Source organism: Balaenoptera acutorostrata, chromosome 8, assembly GCF_949987535.1.
Source record: "Balaenoptera acutorostrata chromosome 8, mBalAcu1.1, whole genome shotgun sequence".
NCBI classification, from domain to species: domain Eukaryota; kingdom Metazoa; phylum Chordata; class Mammalia; order Artiodactyla; family Balaenopteridae; genus Balaenoptera; species Balaenoptera acutorostrata.
Window position 1 is genome coordinate 67,664,721 of NC_080071.1, and position 17,110 is coordinate 67,681,830.

Consider the following 17,110-nt stretch of genomic DNA (forward strand, 5'->3'; position numbering starts at 1 on the left):
TATGCTAATGCATATATATGGAATCTAAAAAAAAAAAAGGTAGATGAACCTAGTGACAGGGCAGGAATAAAGACGTAGACATAGAGAATGGACTTGAGGTCATGGGGAGGGGGAAGGGTAAGCTGGGACGAAGTGAGAGAGTAACATTGACATATATACACTACCAAATGTAAAATAGATGGCTAGTGTGAAGCAGCTGCATCGCATAGGGAGATCAGCTCGGTGCTTTGTGACCACCTAGAGGGGTGGGATAGGGAGAGTGGGAGGGAGACGCAAGAGGGAGGGGATATGGGGATATATGTATACATATAGCTGATTCACTTTGTTATACAGCAGAAAGTAACACAACACTGTAAAGCAATTATACTCCAATAAAGATATTTTAAAAATTAGCATATGAGTCATATCAAATAAATAATCGATTAATCTTAAAAAAAAAAAAAGAAAGAAACATATATCACCGTGTTCATTGCAGCACCATTTACAATAGCCAGGACATGGAAGCAACGTAAATGTCCATCAACAGATGAATAGATAAAAGAAGATGAGGCACATATATACAATGGAATATTACCCAGCCATAAAAAGAAATAAAATTGAGTTATTTGTAGTGAGGTGGATGGACCTAGAGTCTGTCATACAGAGTGAAGTAAGTCAGAAAGAGAAAAACAAATACTGTATGCTAACGCATGTATATGGAATCTAAAAAAAAAAAACGGTACTGAATACCTAGTGGCAGGGCAGGAATAAAGACATAGACATAGAGAATGGACTTGAGGACACAGGGCGGGGAGGGGGAAGCTGGGGTGAAGTGAGAGTAGCATCGACATATATACACTATCAAATGTAAAATAGTTAGCTAGTGTGAAGCAGCAGCATAGCACAAGGAGATGAGCTCGGTGCTTTGCAATGACCTAGAGGGGTGGGATAGGGAGGGTGGGTGGGAGGCTCAAGAGGGAGGGGATATGGGGACATATGTATGCATATGGCTGATGCACTTTGTTGTACAACAGAAACTAACACAGTATTGTGAAGCAATTATACTCCAGTAAAGATCTATTAAAAAATATATTCTGTATGTTTTCCAATGCATTTGTAGTTTTAGTCATATACATATATGTGTGTATAAATATAGAGAGATAGAAATACAAATATAGAAATATATATATAGATGTAGGTATAAATGACACAGATGGATAGATTGATGATAGATAGATAGATATAGATGTCAGATAGATATGCAGATGCAGATATAGATATAGATATACAGATTTATACATAGGTATAGATTCTACCATTTCATCAGATAGGATTTGGGAGAGGAGGGGAAAATGAATGTGTTCAGTTCATCATCACTTTCCAGTCCTTCACTTTCTCCCATCTCTCTTTTATTGTTTGCTTTTGTTGGATGTCTCATTCATTTTTTTAAGTGCAGCTTAAATACAGTGTTTACATTATGATGTAATTTTATTTTGGAACAGTTTTCATTGTTTCGTTGCGTTCATCATAGAAGTTAAATGTGATTTTTTTCAAGTTTCCAATTTTCTTCATCATTAAAAAGTATTATTAAATGAAAGAAGTACTAGAAATGTCAGTGTTCAAAGTCTTGCCAATCTGAAGGTTTTTGTTTTAAACAATCCTCTTGTCATTAATTGCTATGACTACAAAGGGGTAATTGGGTCAGTTTTTAGTCCAGCACAGCTCCTCCTCACACTCTTCCTCTTTAGTGTAAATTTAATAAATGCAACTGTAAGGCATTTTTAAAAAGAGATGTTTTATAAAGGACTCATTTTATCTTTAGGTTCATATAATCTACAAGCACAAAAATAGTTCAAACAAAAGGCACTTCTGTCTATTTTCTGTATATTTCAGGTGAAATTATCTATCCTTTTTTACCCAGTTGAATAAATAACATGTACAGACATAGTGATTTCTAATTTACTGGTAATTTATTAGCATGAATAACACATCATAATGTCAGTTTGCTTTAGGAACAGTTTCATGAATATAAGAGAGTCAATGGGATCGTAGTTTTCTCCTTAGTCTGTGGACAGAGAAAACCTAATTCATATTAAATTATAATAGCTTCATAAATAGATAGTTTTAGGAGGACTGGTTATATAATTTTTATCCAAATTGGGACACTTTTGAGAGTGAAATGGAGTGCTATCAATAATTATACCAGTTAGACATAAACTAGAACTCTTGCGGAAAATGAAACATTTGGTTACCATATAGTCATACTTTCAGGTTCACTGCAACAAATGTAATTCACATTGGGGTTTACCATCATAAAACTACTTGGTGATGATTGGAAATTAGCTTTTTTCAAGGAGTTAGGAATATATGCAGACTAGGAACTATCAAAGCAAAATAATATTGTGTCCTCTTTTGAATCATAAGGAAAGTTGAAATAATCCAGTAATAACCAAAACTAAATGGTCAAATTATTCACTTTATTCTAGTGGTATTCCTATACTGAATGTTTGAACACATTCTATGAAATGTAGCATAAAAAGGATGTATATCATGAATATGTAGAGTTTAAAGAAAAAATTTGAATGTCACATATCCACCACATATCTTAAAAAATAGGACATTTCCGCTTTCTTTAAAGTCCCCTGTATCTCCTTTCCTAATTACTCACCTCTACCTCCTAGAAGACACTGCTGTCTTGAACTTTGTTTTAATCTTCCCTGTGCTTGCTTTATTTTACCACATGAGCTTGTATCCCTAGAGAATATATCATTTTGTTTTGTTTCCTTATGCTGTATTTTAATGAAATTTGTAATGTAATTTAATTTATAAAAATTTTCTTTAGTGGTTAGCATTTTTATGTCTTTTTAAAGAAATCCCAAGGTAGTAATAAATACATATTACATTTTCCTCTAAAAGTTTTAAAGTCTGCATTTCACATTTAGGTCTTTAACTAGAATTTGTTGTGTGTATAAAACAGGATATTTTTTCTTTCTTTTCTTTTCACATGAAAACAAATTATCCTAGCATAATATATTGACTAATTCATACTTTATTATCTGATGTACAACACCATCTTAATCATGTGTCAGGTTTCTATGCATGCATGGGTGTCAGTCTGAGTTTTTTTTCTGTTCCATTCCATGTGTGCTCTGAGTTAATCTACTCTGTCTTAATAGCCTGAACTTTGAACATCACCTAGGTTGTTCTTGGCTCTTTGCTCTTCCGTGTGAATTTTATAATTAGCTTGTCAGTGTCTATGAAAATCTTTTGATTTATTCTTGGAATTACATTGAGTCCACAGATAAATTTAGATATAATTAAAATTCAAATTGAAATTCAGATCTGAATTGATAATTCAAAAGTTCTATTTCTTTCTGAGTCCATTTAAGTAATTTTAATTTTTTTAGCAATTTGTCAGTTTTACCTCCATTTTCATATTTGTTGGATTAAAATTGATCATAACATTTTCTTATTAGTTTTTGATCTTTGCAGCATCTGTGATTATTTTTTCTGTTTTTATTCCTAAAATTATTTCCTTTTCTTTTCTTGATTAGGCTTGCCAGATATTTGTCAATTTCATTAGTCTTTTTTAATGGTACAGTAGAGATTCTCTCTATTGTATCTCGTTCTCTAATTCATTAATTCCTGCCCTTATTATTGTTTTTATTGAAGTATAGTTGATTTACAATGTTGTGGTAGTTTTAGGTGTACAGCAAAGTGATTCAGTTATAAATACACATATATATATATAATATTCTTTTTCAGATTATTTTCCCTTATACGTTATTAGAAAATATTGAGTATATCCTGCCCTTATTTTTATTCTTTCCTCCTTCTTGCTTTGAATTCATTGTATTATTATTTTAGCCTATTAGTTGATTGCTTAGCTCAGACTTTTATTTTTTTCTGTTCAAAAACTGACCATTTAGCTACTCATTTCCCTCTAAGTACTCCTTCAATTATGTCAATTATGTCATAAATTTTGATAAGTAGTATTTATGTTACAATTTATTTTTAAGTCCTTTTTAATTTATTTAATGGTTTCCTTTTCCATGGGTTACATAAATATGTACGAGTGTGTGTGTTTCAATTTTATAAATTTCAGAGTTTTGTTAGGTATCCATTTGTTATTGATTTCTAACTTCATTTTCAGATACTGATTCTTTGGAATTAATTTAAACTTGCTTCATGAACTAGAGCATTATTAATTTTTGTAAATGTTCCATGTGTAGTTGAAAAGAATGTGCATTCTCCAGTTGTTGGGCACAACATAGAGGCTTTTCTTTCCTTTTTTTTTTTAATTGAAGTATAGTTGACATACAATATTATATTAATTTCAGGTGTACAACACAGTGATTTGGCATTTATATACATTATGAATTGATCACGGTAAGTCTAGTAACTATCTGTCAACTTTGTCATACAAAGTTATTATAATATTATTGACTGTATTCTCTATACTGTATATTATATCCCAGTGATTTATTTATTTTATAACTGGAAGTATGAAACTTTTAATCCCCTTCACTTATTTTACCCAAACCCTGTTACCCCCTCAACCTCCCATCCCCACCTCTGGCAACCACTAGCTTATTCTCTGTATCTGTGAGTCTGTTTCTCTTCGTTTGTTCATTTTTTTGTTTTTTAGATTCCACATATCAGTAAAATCATACAGATTTTTCCGTCTAGCTTATTTCACTTAGCATAATACCCTCTAGGTCCATCAGGGTGCAGTGTTTTATATTCAAGTCTTCTATATTCTTATTTTTACCCCTCACTACTTGATCTGTCAAACACTAAGTTGTGTTAAAATCTCCTCTATGATGACAAACTTGTCCATTTATTTTGTAGTTCCAGCAATTTCTGTTTTATTGGTTTAGAGGCAGATCGTTTAGAAGTATGACAAGTATCTGGTGCTATGAACCTTTTATCACTATCTAGTGACCCAGTTTATTTCTAGCATATATAAGATATATTTTTCTTTGATAATAATACAGCTGAAACAGTTTTATTAGCATTGGTCTGGTCTATCTTTTTGCCAGTCCTTTCCTTTCATCTTTTCTACATCTTTGTGTTTTAGGTATGTGTCTTGTAAAAAAGCAAGTATTTGAATTTTTATAACGTTTTAGTGACCTTTTTTTACCTAGAAAATTTAGTACATTTGCACAGATTATGATTACTTATATAGATTCACTTCTGTCTTCTTCTGCCTACTTACCATATTTTTTCATTATTTCATTATTTCATTGTATATGTGTCATTATTTCATTATTTCATTTTTCATTATTTCATTGTATATTCATTATTTCATGCCTTCTTTCAAATAGTGTTGAATTTTGTTTTATTTCTCTTGCTTTGGTTTGGTTTAGCTTTGTTTTATTCATTTTTCTTTATCAGTTTGGAAATTATTCTATTTATATTTTTTAAAATTGCATGCATATTTAACTCAACAAAGTCTAAATTTAATGAATATCTTTACTCTTTTTTCAAACAGTAAAAGACTGTAGAGGGTTTTAACCCCAATTATTGTTCAAGATTTAGTTCTCTCTTGTTTTTGTCTTAACATTGATAAAGTAGACATTATTTTTATTGAGTGTTAGGAAAATGATTTTTAAATTTGCCCAAAAGCTTAGCATAGTCTTTGCTCACCATTTCTCCTTGCATCTCAGACATTCCTTTCTAAGATCTATATCCTCGTGAAGGAAACCTTTCAGACATTTCTTTGGTGATGATCAACTGGCAGTAGCTCTCTCAGCTACAGTTTAATTGAAAATGTCTTTATTTTGGTCTCATTCTTGAAAGATACTTTTGATAGAATTAGAATCATAGGCTAACATTTTCTTTCTGTACTTCAAAGATATTATCCCCTTCTCTTCTGGCTTAATTGACATTCTTTTATAGGTAATGTGTCTCCCCCAATTCCTTCTCCCAGTTGCTTTTAATATCTTCTCTTTACTGTTGATCTTTTGCACTTTCACTAAAAAGTTTCTAGCCTATATTTCATATTTCATTAAGCCTGTGAATCATGTAATTGACAAATTATGTCTATTCTGGAAATTTTCCAACTGTTACTTCTTCAAAGATTGTGTCTTTCACATCTTCTCTAATTTTTCCTTCTATAAACTGAAAAGATGCATGATAGAGCTTCTCAGTTTATCCTCTGTTTTTGACAACCTCTTTCATATTTTTCATTTCTTCATCTCTTTCTATGCTGTATTCTGGCTAATTCTCTTCCATTTCACTTTTTCTTTTTTCATCTGTGTCTAATTTCATGGTTCTTAACCAGGGGTAACTTTGCCCACCAGGGAACATTTGGCAATGTTTGGAGGAATTTTTGGTTGTCACAACTTGGGAATTGCTATTTGCATCTAGTTGGTAGTTAATAAAGATGCTGATAAACATCTCATAATACATAGTGCATGCTTCACAAAAAAGAATTATCTGGCCAAAATGGCCAATAATGCTGAAGTTGAAAAAAAACTGATCTAATTTTTGTTTTAATCTATCCATTGAGTTTTAAATTTCAAGTACTACATTTTTTATTTGTAAAATTTCTATTTACTTCTTGTTTTAAAACTACGTGGTCAACTTTGATAATCTAATTCCTTCTACTTTCAATACCCACATTAATCTGTAGATGTGTTTGATACATTATGATTCCTATAGCCACAGTCTTTGTAAAGGGTCTGATTCTACACTTTGCTGTTTCTTCCTACTCTTACTCATGGTGAATTTTTTAAAACATATTTTTAATAAGCTTAACTCCTTGAAACTTTATCTGTGCTGATTCTTTAAGACCTGTGTTAGAAGCAGTGTTATTCAGTGGACCAGCAGTTTTAGCAACATCTGTGAGTATGTTAGAAATGCAGATTTTCAGGCCCTGCAACATCTGCATCAGAATCTCTGGGGGTGGGCCCAAAGAATCTATTTTAACCATATTCTCTTATGCATACTCAAGTGACTCTTATGCATACTCAAGTTTGAAGATTTGAGAAGCACTAGTTTAAAGTATTCCTCCAGAAAGGATTTCCATTTCTTTTCCTCAGGCACCTCGAAACATCACCAACCTAAGATCATTTTTTAACTACATTTTGGGTGCAAGGAGCATGAAAGTAGTGCCCATTCTAGTCCAAACTTATATGAAAATGTGGAATTTTGATTAGAAGTTCTCATTTAAGACTTTTTTTTTTTTCCTTTTCTACACAGAGCCAAGACTAGTCATGCAAGCTTAATTCTGTGGGGGTAGATCATTTTATTTTTCATGCAATGAAAGTGACACCCACCTGGGATATTGGCTTTATATAGGAGTGTATGTCCTGATCTCACACTCCACTTTGGACCCAGACATTTAATTTGTGGCCCATTGAAAACCCATACTCTGGTCTTGCCATAGTCAGTAGAAACCCTTGGGGCATATATTCCTACACTAGTTCACACCTTTCTCCCTACCTTCACACCAGAACTGCACTTTCTTGTAATTTCTGCTCTCCAATGGTCTATCATCTCATGTTAGAAACAAAAGCAAAAACAAAGTGAAAACAAATGGGGTATTTTATCTAGCATTTTTAGGTGTCTAAACCAAAAGATATTTGTCTTCACACCTAATCCATCATATTGTCAGAAACAGGAGTCCTCATTTGGTTTTTAAAATACTTACCCAAGATACTAGCATGATCTGAGTAAGTGTTAAAATGACTACCCCACCAGACTGGGTACTAAACAATAATGCCTGCCTCTAGCCTGACATCTGAATCATTTCTGTTGCCCACAGCTACTACAGAAATGGGCAGGGGCAGAGACAGCCTGTCAGTTGCTTAATGATCTCAGTCAGGCAGAGAATTCAATACAAGCTAAGTAATAAATACTGAGTCACAAGCACATGCCCTCTAGCAAACGAGGTTCCAGTGTACACAAAGAACCACAATAATTGCTTATTCCCAGTGTTTTTCAATAAATAGGTATCTTGTACCAGCAAGAGCTTTATATTTTATTGTAAGGCAATACAAATATTATGTAATTCCCCAGGCACCAACATAAAATATTCACTTTTTAAAACCAATTAGTTCCCGTCCTGTGTTATGAGTTTTCGGGATCAGTCAGGGTTTCTTCTCACATAGTAAGTTTAGATACAGTCCTTCAGGTAAAGGAATGTATTGCAATTATAACCTTCAATTAACCATCATATCTTGGTAACAATATTTTCTAGGTCCCCAGGCAAAATAAAGCACAGCTGTTTGAATTAGTATTCTTGTTCTCTTCTTTACTTTCACAAAGGAAACATTCAATATACATAACGATCTTATAAAATGCAGGAAAATGCCAAAGGAAGTCAAGGAAAAATAGCTTGATGCTTGAAGTTTTCTAGCTGTAGAATGTTAGAGAAATCCATGCTGCATAATGCATGACATTTTGTAATTTTAACTAGACAGCTCTGTAGCCATTGCAGAGAACACCTTATATAAAACTGAACCATATGAAATTGATGATATTCTACTATTTTTGACCTTCAAACTTAGAAATTCCATAAGGTTCAACTTAATATTTTATCTTCCTAGTTAAAATTGATTCTTGCTTGTCTGGGAACTATGAAGTTATGACATAATGGAATTGAAGCCACTCTGTGGTGTTATGGAACATAAAAAGGTGATCTGGCAGACATATTAATAAAAAAGAATAAATATGCCGACTTTTCATTTAGGACCACCAGCAAAATTGGTGTACCAATGGTATCAAATTTTGTTTAGATGTTCACTTTTAACTATGCCTCTGATACTCTGTGGTTCTTTTCATCCACACAGCATTCTTCTGATTCATTTTTCTCCATTTGTGCTGTCTTTCTCTGTGATGTGAATCCATCCCTATCCATTCTGTCATGCCTCCATTTTTAACTGCTCCTTCAGATTGCACTGAGCCATAAGAGGTAAGCTCCATCAAAAGAGGGAAAATTGAATTTCCTTTAAGTCCACGAAGAATCCTTTGTCTAAGGTATTCTATAACCCTGCTCCTAAAATCAATACTTTCTAACTTACACTTTGAAAGGAACTTATAAGGAAAATAATTCCCCATAGCCACACCCACACTAGACTGCCTTGAATACTCTTTCACACACAGTGTGAAGTTGATACTTGTTGCTAAGTATCTTCTACTAGGATGCATAGTTGAGTACTTAGCTTTGTACCGCAACAGTATCCTCTGTTTTCTGTACAGTAACATACACACTACAATACCCCAGAAATTGGTAGTACTCAGTGCCATCCCAAGTGTGCTTTCATCTACCAGGTTTATGAGGCTTATAATAAGAAGGCAATATTTAAGTCAGGCTATGTCATCATCCCTTAATTCAAACAGTGACATTTCCAAAAGTTACTGGGTTTGATCCAATTTACATGGATCAAATTTATCAGATAATAACCAACCCTCCCTTTAATGTTGTGCTGTATGGTTAATTAATGGGAATTATTTTGTTAATGATCTCAATTCTATTTCCCAACTTAGATTAGGATTTCTCAGGGCCGATAACTGATGATGTCTGGGTTTTATCATAAGAAGCTTTTCAGAGCAGAGAATTAAAATTGCTTTTCATTCAAAACGCCTTGAGCTTCCTAACCAAATAAAAACATATTTTCTAAAGAAGGCAAGCCAATCGACATAGGAAACCTTACATAGAACAATTTGGGTTTTTTATTGATCTTCTGTTAGTCCTCTCAGTGCCATCTAATAGTTAAGAGCAATTAAAAGAAAAAAAACCCACCTCTGCCCCATACATTTGAGTTAGGTTAAGTTTTACCCTTGTTCATCATGAAGGAGCCAGGGTTCATAACATAATGCTATTCCAGCAGTGTTGTTTCTGTCTTCCCATCATAAAGCAATGAATCCCATTGCTTTTTATTGGAAATGTGACAGGCTAAAAATAAATTTGCATCACTCGCCTTGCCCTCCAGACTGGCATTCGTTTTTAGAGATAGATATTCCAGCCTTTTCCAGATGAAGATTAGCATATCTGAGATGTTTAGTAAAATGAATATTTAATACAAGAAGAGAGTATAGATATTTAGTCGGTATATTGTGGCACCACAGTAATGATAGGTTTGATACAGAAAATCATCTGACCCTTTGCAATCTAAAGTCTTTCTATCCCTGTGACCTGCTGCCAAGTCTTGGCACCAATGCAGTTGATGATAGTTTCTCATCATCAGTGTCCATCTTTTATTAATGATAGAGTCTCACCATTGTGTTTATCTTGTATTCTGCCTTTCCACATAGATTAACTTTGTCATGGCAATACAACATATGCTTTGTAAAATTAAGTCCCAACATAAATAAATTTCATATTAGAATTCTTGATGGTTTCATTTAAGTTTTAAGACAATGAGAAAATGCTTAATGGGCTAACTTACTTGAGTCATCCAGGGTATTTGAGATAGTGTGGTACTCAACAGTATGAAGTAGCCAACTCTGCCTGAAGAAGGAAGGGATTAAGGAAGGCTTCTTAGAGGAGGTAACTAAACTGAAGCTTAAAGTGGGAATTTGCCAGATGGAAAAGGGGCTTAAAGGCTCTGCAAGTCATGGAAACAACACATGGAAACATATGGGATGTTATATCTGGGAGACTAACCAGTTTGACATAATTGGACCACAGAGCACTTGAGATGGGGATAGAGAGAGAGGTGAACCAAATAACGAATGTCAGTTATCTTTATTCATTGATGACTGAGGTAGATTGAGCCTATAATATATTTTAAATGGGAAAATGATGTGATTATACATTTGTGTTTTAGTAAATAACATTATATGACATTAGTGTCCCTTTTTTTTCTCTTTAAGTTTTTGGCTGTGCCACACAGCCTGTGAGATCTTAGTTCGCAACCAGGGATCGAACCTGCACCCCCTATATTGGGAGCGCGGAGTCTTAACCACTGGACCGCCAGGGAAGTCCCAATTGTCCCATTTGTAAACAGTGACTTTCTACATGCATTGTAGAAATCATCTTTTCCCAAGGCTTATATGAGTATAAATTAAGACAATGTAGATATCAAAGAGGAACTAATACAGATCTGGGCATGAGAGAGACCTGAGATTGAATCCTGTGTTGACTTCTTCCCAGCTATATAATAGTGGCAAAATTATACCTCATTTAAAAAATATATTAAAATGAAGATATTGTTTCACAGGGTTGTTATGATAATTAAGAATTACAATTTATAAAAACTGATTAGCACGTATTGATGTTCTCTGTATATTAGCCCCTATTTTAACATTACGGATCGATGCATTGTTAAGAATGCTATTGCTTGAATGATGAAAACGGTTTCAATTTGAAAACATGTGCTTACTAAGCAACCTATGGTTATTAGGTAACTGAGGTGATAGCTAATATTGTGATATATATTTCTTTAACTGGCACGAATGAATTTTTGATGTATGTACTTTTTGCGACCTGTTGACCTATGGGAAACTTCACACTCCTTCCCTTATTATTATCATTATTATTATTATTTTTTTTGGCTTATAAAGAGTTCAGTAGATATCTCACTCTTACCAGTTTCTGGGTATCAACTAAAAGCTGTTTCTTTTATTTTTTTCAAGCACGTCTTGACAAGATGGAGCCATATTTTTATTTTCCTGAAGAAATGCTCTATTTTTCATTTATCAATTAAGCAATTTCCTCTTTGTCAAACATTTTCAATTGAAACCATGCCTATTTAAGCAGAATTTGGTCTGTTGTTTATGAAAAATTGGGGAAAGAGACTAACTCAATCTAATTTATTTATTTATTTTTTTGTTTGTTTGTTTTCCGTTTCAGGCCCCATTTTATTCTCTGTTTTCTCTCACAACTCAGCCTAATGTAGTAAGCTCTTCCTTTTCTTACTAGCCAAAATGAGGGAGCAGTTGCACTTCCTTGGAGCTTGTGGATGGTCCTAGATAACAAAATGCCTACTGACACCCTTGGTTAACATACGACTAGTTCTAGAAATTGAATATGTGTTTGCATCATGTTAATTTTAGGTTTAAAAAAAGCATCATATTTTAAACCTTCTGATTAAAAATTATTTCACACTTAAATCTCAGCTGTCTCTGAAATTTGCAAAGAGTCATGAAATTACTTGAGATTCTCCAAAAGGAGAAAACTAAACTCAGAAACCTACTTAAAATGTCTAATTTTTCAATACCCAAATTTGCCTTCATGGATTCATTTTCCAGATTCCCCACTACTATTGTAACCATACTAACACTACCCTGGGAAATATGGCTAAACTAAATCAAAATACGGAGACGAAAATAAACTAAGAGTACATAGTCATTCAGTTTAAGTTCAACTTCATTGTTTGTTAATCCTACATTACTCTTTCCTTAACAACCCTACTCAGGAAGCGCCTGTAGTAGCCAGAGCAGCGCTGTTCCTGGAATGTGCCCGTTTTGTTTACCGCTGCAACCGTGGCAACTGGCCAGAGTGGATGAAAGGGCATCATGTGAATATCACCAAGAAAGGCCTTTCCAGGGGACGGTCTCCCACTGTGGGCAACAAGCGGAACCAGAAGCTTCAGTGGAACGCTGCCAAGCTCTTCTACCAATGGGGAGACGTGAGCTTTCGATTTTTTTCTATAAAAATTAGGCTGAGTGAAGTGAAGAAGTTTTGTGTTTATATTTGTTCATTTGTTTGGGAGACAATTTATTGAGTATCCATTATGTACCAGGCACTGAACAAAACATTTCAGGGGAAAATAAATGTAATTCATTTAATCTTCCCAACAAATCTACAAAGTTAGACATTATTATCTCTTCTGTCTCTTTTCCTGGTCCTCTGCCTCTTTCTTTCCTATAAATGTAAACATTCTCAGCATCTCTTATAATTTCTTCCTGTATAATCTGCACTAGGATTACATTTATTCCTGTATTTTCAACTGTTAGCTGTATGCCAGGGGCACACACTTCTCTGTCCATAGCACTCTTTGGATCCCCGACCGACATCACCAACTGTACTTTGGAGGCATTCACTCAATGTCCTGAAACTCAGTCTGACCAAAATAAAACCCTGCTCTCCATTTAAACACACCCCCATCTGCAACCCCTCTTGAATTTTCTATTCTTATTGATAGCACCACCATCATCTAAGATGACAGCCTTGAATATATTCCAAACCTTCTTCTCTTATTGATTCCACCACTTCCATGTCACTGATGCCCTTTTAGGTCAGAACTTCATTACTTCTTATCTATATGACTGAAGTATTTTCCTATTTAGTCTCCTCCCACAATCTCCCCTCATCTGACCCATCCTACACACTGCCAGTAAAATCATCTCCCTTTGGCATAGCTCATCTAAAAGTAGAACATTCATACTTATCTCCCAGCCTCCAGACTTGCTCCCTCCAATTCATTCTTCAAACTGCTGTCAGAGTGATTAGGCTAAAATGCAAATCACATTATAGTGCTTCAGTGGCCCTCCTTTTCCCTTGGGATAAAACCCAAATTGCTTAGCCTGGCATTGCTGCTCTCTCCACAACCTTGGTTCAAATCACACCAAGATATGGATGATAAGGCAAATGAGCTAATGTATCTAAAGAACATTTATCTCAATGCTTTGCATCTAAGAGGTGTTCAATAATAATATTATTATATTAATTCTTGAAAGCAGGGTATATGATTTTTCTGTGCATTGTTAGGCAGCTATCACAGTGCCCCTCGAATGAGTGATAAGGTTCTCCCCGACTCAGAAAGTACCTTTCGTCCTTCTTCAGAATGCAAAATGAAGCCCAGCTTCAAGAACTCTAGGATCTAGTCACAATCTACCTTTCCAAGCCCTCAGGCACATTATTTCCTCTCACAAAATGGTGCTTCAACCAATTGACTTATTTGTTAGTCTCTGAACACGTCAGTGCATTTCCCTGAATACGGATCTTTTGAAACTCTCCATCCGGAATATCCACTTTTCCCCTTCCCCATTAGCCTACACAGCAATTCTTCAGAATCTACAGGAATGAAACTTTGTATGATTCTCTGAAATGAATCTGATTTCTCCATATTCTAATAAATAAAGTGCTTTCAGTCTTTTACACGACTGTTATTTTGGTATGTTATTACCTCCCCAATAGACTGTAAGCTCCTTGAAGTAAAGAGAAACACAGAGTCAGATGCCCTATTTGAATCCGAGTTCAAGGTTGCTGAGCAACCTAGAGCAAGTCTTTCGACCTAACTTTCCTAATTGCCAAACAATGATCCTTCTTTATGAAGGTTTATAATCTACTAGGGCACATTAAACAAAGATACTGATGTACTATAACAATTTATTCAACTTTATTTTTACTTAATACGTAACAAATTACCTCACCTAATAAATATTTGATGAATGAAAAAGGAATAAACATATTCCCAAGGCACTTTTCTGGTCTTAGAAGAGACATAGAGCTCTAAATTATTATTTAGGTATTTAGTATTATCCCAGACAAGTTCATTTTTTGAGCAACCTTTTAAGCTTTATGAACTGTGGGTTTAACTTAAATTGCTTGCTTTCAGCATCCTGGGAGGATCGATGTAGATTTTTTTCCCCGGTGAATCTCACTATTAAGTCTGCTGGCTCCACTCCAGACTCATAATTCCACATCTCCTTCCTTAGAGAGGATTTCCAAAAGAGTAGCATCAGGACAAGGCTTTTTGTTGAGGTGGTGGTTTTTGCTTTTATGTTTTGTTTTGTTTGCTTAAAACTTCTCAGGTTAGCAGCTAAAAGTTTAGGATGCTGTGATATTTTTCTACATTGCTTTCTTTCTCCTTTTTGTGGTTTTTGTTACTCCCCACTTAATTCCAGAGTTTAAGCAGACCCCTTTGTTTTCAGATAGCCAAGACGTTCAAACAACTTGTGTTTTTATTTAAAGTGTTCTGGACATATCTTTGTCAGTTTCCAGTAGTGAATCTAATGTCTTGCCTGCCCAGAATGTAGTAACTTTTTAAAATATTTGAAAAGGATAATATAGGAAGAAAAAAGAAAAGTAGCTGGAATTTTGTTCTTATTAATGCACAGAGTAACCAAACTGTCAAATTCTAGGTTCAGTGCTCATTTTAGCTTTTTGACTCTCTTTCTTAAGCATGCATCTCCTCTTTTGTTGCAAACAATTTGTCATTGGAATGTAAAAGGAATTAGATAGAGGTAGCATATTGTGTCTTTTCTTTTGGAAAATTCCTTTTGGTAAATCGGACAATAGTACATGATGATTCAGAAGAACAGATAGTAAGTATTGGTTTTATGACTACCTTGTAAGAGCCAATATTGCCCATGTGCTGACTTATTAAAAATCATATTTCTAATGTTGATGTTGGGTACACTATCAAAAGAATAGTATTTCTTTCTCATTCATAGTGTATCATGGGGGGGGGAACAAAGTCTATAAGAAAGTCATTGATTGCATATATGATGACAGATACAAATAAAATTGCAGTTCCAGAATTCATGCCAATCTCCAAGCTCATTTGCATGATAGTGCCTTTCTCATAAAATAGCATAATCAGAAACACTCTGAAGAACTGTGACTTCTTATTTTTTACTGCAGCAAAATCCTCCATTAGAAACCACTGCAAAACAAAACAAACAAAAAACGACAAAAACAACAACAACAAAAAACAACTGCATGCTCCCTTATGTGAAACCTATAAAATAGATGACCTTTGAGGAATTAGAAATATTTTCAGAAAATGTTTTGTATGAGAATAAAAAATGCCATTCCATTTCCTAAAAGTCTTTAGACACAGTGACCTTAGAGGTAGCATCAGTGCCTTCCCTCTCTGGGTTCCCACATTGGGAAATGAAACATGGTGGTAACAACACTGTGGCAGACAGAGGAGGCTTATGCTGAAAATAATTCCCATTAATTGGTTGCTGGTGACCTCTGTAATGTGAGAGCCTATTTTACAGTCTGACGTATCTCATGCTGTTTCGTTCTTTTTCTCTTCATGGTAGGCAATTGGCGTCCGGTTGAATGAGCTGTGCCATGGGGAAAGTGAGAGCCCAGCCAACCTGCTGGGTCTCATTTATGATGAGGAGACCAAGAGGAGACTGAGAAAGGAGGATGAGGAGGAAGACTTTTTAGATGACAGTAAGGAGACTCCCTTTACTACAAGAACCCCTGCTTGTAAGAACCTCTGCTTTAGGAGCACGTAATATTTCTCTTTCCTCTTTCACATTCTTACCACCTTCCCATGTCTCCCACTGCACCTTCTCCCCTATTCCCTCTGCATGGATGTGAGCATGTGCATAAAGCCACACAAAGAGAGAGCAGGAACCAGAAGGAGAAGACTGTAGACAGGGGCAAAGAGTTGACAATATGGAACACTCATTGCTTTGTAGTCTCTGACTCTTAATATTGTAAATACGAAGATCAGTTTTAGGCCTCCTTCAGAAAACATGGTTGTGCTGCCCCAGAAGAGGGCTGGTCAGGGTTTGTGTTTTATTACTGCTCTTGGAGTTTTAAAAAAGGGTTAGACCTGAGGGAGACCTTCAAGATGGCAGAGGAGTAAGACGTGGAGATCACCTTCCTCCCTGTAAATACATCAGAAATACATCTACATGTGGAACAACTCCTACAGAGCACCCACTGAACGCTGGCAGAAGACCTCAGACTTCCCAAAAGGCAAGACACTCCCCACGTACCTGGGTAGGGCAGAAGAAAAAAGAAAAAAGAGAGACAAAAGAACAGGGACGGGACCTGCCCCTCTGGGAGGGAGCTGTGAAGGAGGAAAAGTTTCCACACACTAGGAAACCCCTTCACTGGTGGAGGCAGGGGTGGGCAGGGGGGAAGCTTCAGACCCACAGAGGAGAGCACAGCAACAGGGGTGCAGAGGGCAAAATGGAGAGATTCCCGCACAGGGGATCAGTGCCGACTAGCACTCACCAGCCCGAGAGGCTTGCCTGCTCACCCACCGGGGCAGGTGGGTGGGAGATGAGGCTCGGGCTTTGGAGGTCAGATCCCAGGGAGAGGACTGGGGTTGGCTGTGTGAACACAGCCTGAAGGGGGCTAGTGTGCCACAGCTAGCCGGGAGGGAGTCGGGGAAAAAGTCTGGACCTTCCTAAGAGGCAAGAGACCATTATTTCGGGGTGCGCGAGGAGAGGGGATTCAGAGCACCGCCTAAATGAGCTCCAGAGA

At 35.5% G+C, this 17,110-nt stretch overlaps 1 protein-coding gene across 7 annotated transcripts in view; it reads left to right on the plus strand.

The window, feature by feature from the left end:
* UNC80 (unc-80 homolog, NALCN channel complex subunit) overlaps nt 1-17,110 on the plus strand; it is a 246,135-nt gene that overhangs the window by 96,452 nt on the left and 132,573 nt on the right. For 6 of the 7 annotated variants that reach the window (XM_007187842.2, XM_057551653.1, XM_057551656.1 and 3 more), the window contains exons 23-24: nt 12,348-12,560; nt 15,928-16,063. In XM_007187842.2, the coding sequence (XP_007187904.1) occupies nt 12,348-12,560; nt 15,928-16,063 (349 nt within the window). Of the gene's footprint in view, nt 1-12,347; nt 12,561-15,927; nt 16,100-17,110 lie in introns of all 7 variants that reach the window. The other variant, XM_057551658.1, reaches the window with a different exon arrangement.